General features: G+C 35.1%; 1 protein-coding gene across 1 annotated transcript; it reads right to left on the bottom strand.

Annotated features, from left to right (window-relative positions):
- Positions 1-863: 863 nt before the first annotated feature.
- On the bottom strand, positions 864-1,537 carry LOC128822249 (interferon omega-1-like). The gene has a single exon (XM_054003905.1). It carries the CDS (start codon positions 1,416-1,418, stop codon positions 864-866), a length of 555 nt encoding a protein of 184 aa, XP_053859880.1. The 5' UTR covers positions 1,419-1,537.
- Between the last annotated feature and the right edge of the window lie 1,434 nt (positions 1,538-2,971).

The raw sequence follows: 2,971 nt of genomic DNA, 5'->3' as shown, positions 1-2,971 counted from the left end.
GTTGCAGTAGCCAGGATGAATATATCCATGAGCAAATAGAATGTGCCACAGACAGATTTGGCTTTAGGATACTTTTACATAGAAAAGTTACTTCAAATAATCTTATTTTAAAAAACTGAAATTAATTGGAAACACTGCAGGAAGGAATAAAACCCTTGTCCCCAAACAGTTAGAGGCAATATATTTCAATTAAAAGTAACACTGTCCAATTGGGAAGTTACTTCAGAAGCCATAACTACTGCGAAAAATGTACTATGTAGACAAATCTTTCCAGCATTATTTTACATCTTTGAACAAAGCAAATGTTAGAATTACTCAAATGTAAAACGACACTTGGAAAACAGGATACAAACTCTCAAAGAAAAAAAAGCATATTCTCAACCTAAGTCAGGCTCACTTAAATACCCAGTGTGTTACTTTATCTTCAATGCAGTCTGCATCAGTACAAATCTAGCAATTCCTGTAAGGTGTGGGATGTGTAGTTCATTCACAAATATATGATTCTCTGCTTGTAGGTAAAATAGAGATGGAAGATATCTGCATCTTTCTCAGCAGAAAACACCATAAGATGTCACTATCTGTCAAAGGCTGCATGCAATATCTTCCTAGGGAGTAACCCTCACTGAAAATTCTTATAGATTAATTTATAGCTAGAATAGACAGCTTACTTACAAAGGAAACAAATTACAATACATTAAATAATGCAATACATTTGCAAAATTAAATTTCAGAAGCATAATTTAAATACAACAAAAATTAATTACAGCACTGCCACAAGATAGATCACAGAACAAATAATAAATGTTATTTAAAATATTTGATTATTAATATTATAAATTATGTGAGGTTAAAATCTTTGTACCTTAGTTTTTAAGCTTCCTTGTCACTTTATCAATCAGTTGGAGACATTTTCTCATTTCTGCACGGCTGATCTCCCAAGAGCACAGGTCGTGTTGTTTATCTTTAAGAAAACAGTCTATTTTTTGGAAATACTTTTTCAATTTCAGCCTGCTGACTTCTTTACTCTGACAGTGCTGGGTGTGCTTTTCAATTACACATGCCTCCAATTGCTCAATTTGCAGATAAAGTCCATTTTGGAACTGATCCAATATTGTTCCATCCCAAGCAGCTAGAGTCAGATTTTTGCTAAAGATATAGAAGATATGTTGGAAGATCTCTTCAATGGCAACTCCAACAGTCTCTTTCTGCCTGGGCTGCAGAACCTGCGTAGGAAATCTGAAGGACATTTTCTCTCTTAGACATTGTTGGGGAAATTCTTTTCCCATTTTATCCAAGAGTTTCAGGCTGTTCTCGATCACTTTTCTTTGCTGCAAAGGGAGGTGGTTGCACTGAAGACTGGAGATGATGGTGGTGCTTGACAGTATGAGGCCAATTTGTATTAAGCCAAAAGTATTCATGGTAAGGAAAGCTCTAATGTTCCTTCTTTCCTGTGTATAAACTCTGAGTGCTATGTTGGTTGCTTTGAAGTTATTTGTAGACTCCCATTTCTTCAAAATCTTGACATTTAATTATTCTGTAGGAGAAGTTTTCTTTCATCATTTGTTGGTTTTTACGGTTTTTCCCCCTGTGCATGTTTTTGCAACACTTTCATTTTCTGCTTTATGACTTCATAGTCTTTTGTTTTGTTTTGTTACTTTGTTTTTATTTCAATAGAATATTTATATACATGTTAGATTATTTATTCTCTCTACTACTAAAATTCTACAGGATGTGTAATCAGAATTCAAAAGAATATGCTGAAATAAAGTAATATTTTCAAGGATTGTTCAGGGACCTGCTGAATACTACTGCCATCTTGTCTCCTATAGTATGATTTATTCTTCCAAGCTTCCATTAAGCTTTCTCTAACTATGTTCTTTTAGGAAAAATGTTTTATTTCTCCTCACTTTTATTTTTTATGGATACATATCAAAAAATGTGTGTGCGTGTGTGTGTGTGTGTATAAATATGTGGGTTTTGATACATAAACACTGATAATTAAATGAAGCCTCAATCTCACTTAGACACAATAAACGCCTTGCAAATACAAACACACTGACATGGGAAAAAGTTAGATACTTGAATGAAATACTCTTTTTCCCTTTTATGAGTAACTGAGCAATAATTAATGTCAATTGAGTACAGGTCTGAATTCTGATAATAAATGGGAAGAGAATGAATACGGAGGACAAAAAGTACACTTCAGCCGTTTGCTTTCCCATGCCATGTAATAGAGGCAGTTATGGCTATCACAATACTTTGGGATATCTGGCCCCTGGTTTTGATTTTATTTTGCTGAAAGTTGGTCTTTAACTCCCCTTTTGTTGTCCCCCCTGTCTCCTGTGAATATATGTGTGATGAGAAAGGCAATAGTATGTAAGTCATACTGTCTGGATGAAGAGGTCAGATAAACTGTTTTTTTAGTCTGAGACCTGGCTGTGTATTTTTTGTATAAAAAGTATAGAAGATTGGCAGAAAATAAACCCCCTTGGTTCCCAGGTTGTTCCCAGAGAACAGAGGGGGTAGATGCAGCTGGGCTTAATTTCTAATTAGAACCAACTTGTTGCTCTAAGTCCAGTGACATTCAATGAGATCCCAGAGACACCAATGGTGTTGGTTACACTGTAAGTCTGGTCTGGCACCATTTGCAATCACAGAGTCACAAATAGTGCAGTTCAAGGATTCAACACAGTCTGGTTTACTTGAATAAGAACTTTCAAACCCAGATTCACCAATAGTTCCATTTACTGGGGCATCAAGTTACAGCTTCTTGTTAGATTTCCAGAGATAGATTCACTAGACATGAAAAAAGTGTACAGTGCTATATGCAAGTGTTCCCAGGTGCACTCTGACACAGCTGGGGATCAAATCTTGCCATAGATCATTATTTTGGAAAGGTTATCTAGTCTTCAATTCACAAAAAAAAAAAGATTTGCTCCTAAAAGATCGTCTAGCTATATATGTATTCATT

This window comes from Vidua macroura, chromosome Z (genome assembly GCF_024509145.1).
Source record: "Vidua macroura isolate BioBank_ID:100142 chromosome Z, ASM2450914v1, whole genome shotgun sequence".
In the NCBI taxonomy this organism is placed as follows: Eukaryota; Metazoa; Chordata; class Aves; order Passeriformes; family Viduidae; genus Vidua; species Vidua macroura.
This window is presented reverse-complemented; position numbering and strand designations above follow the sequence as displayed.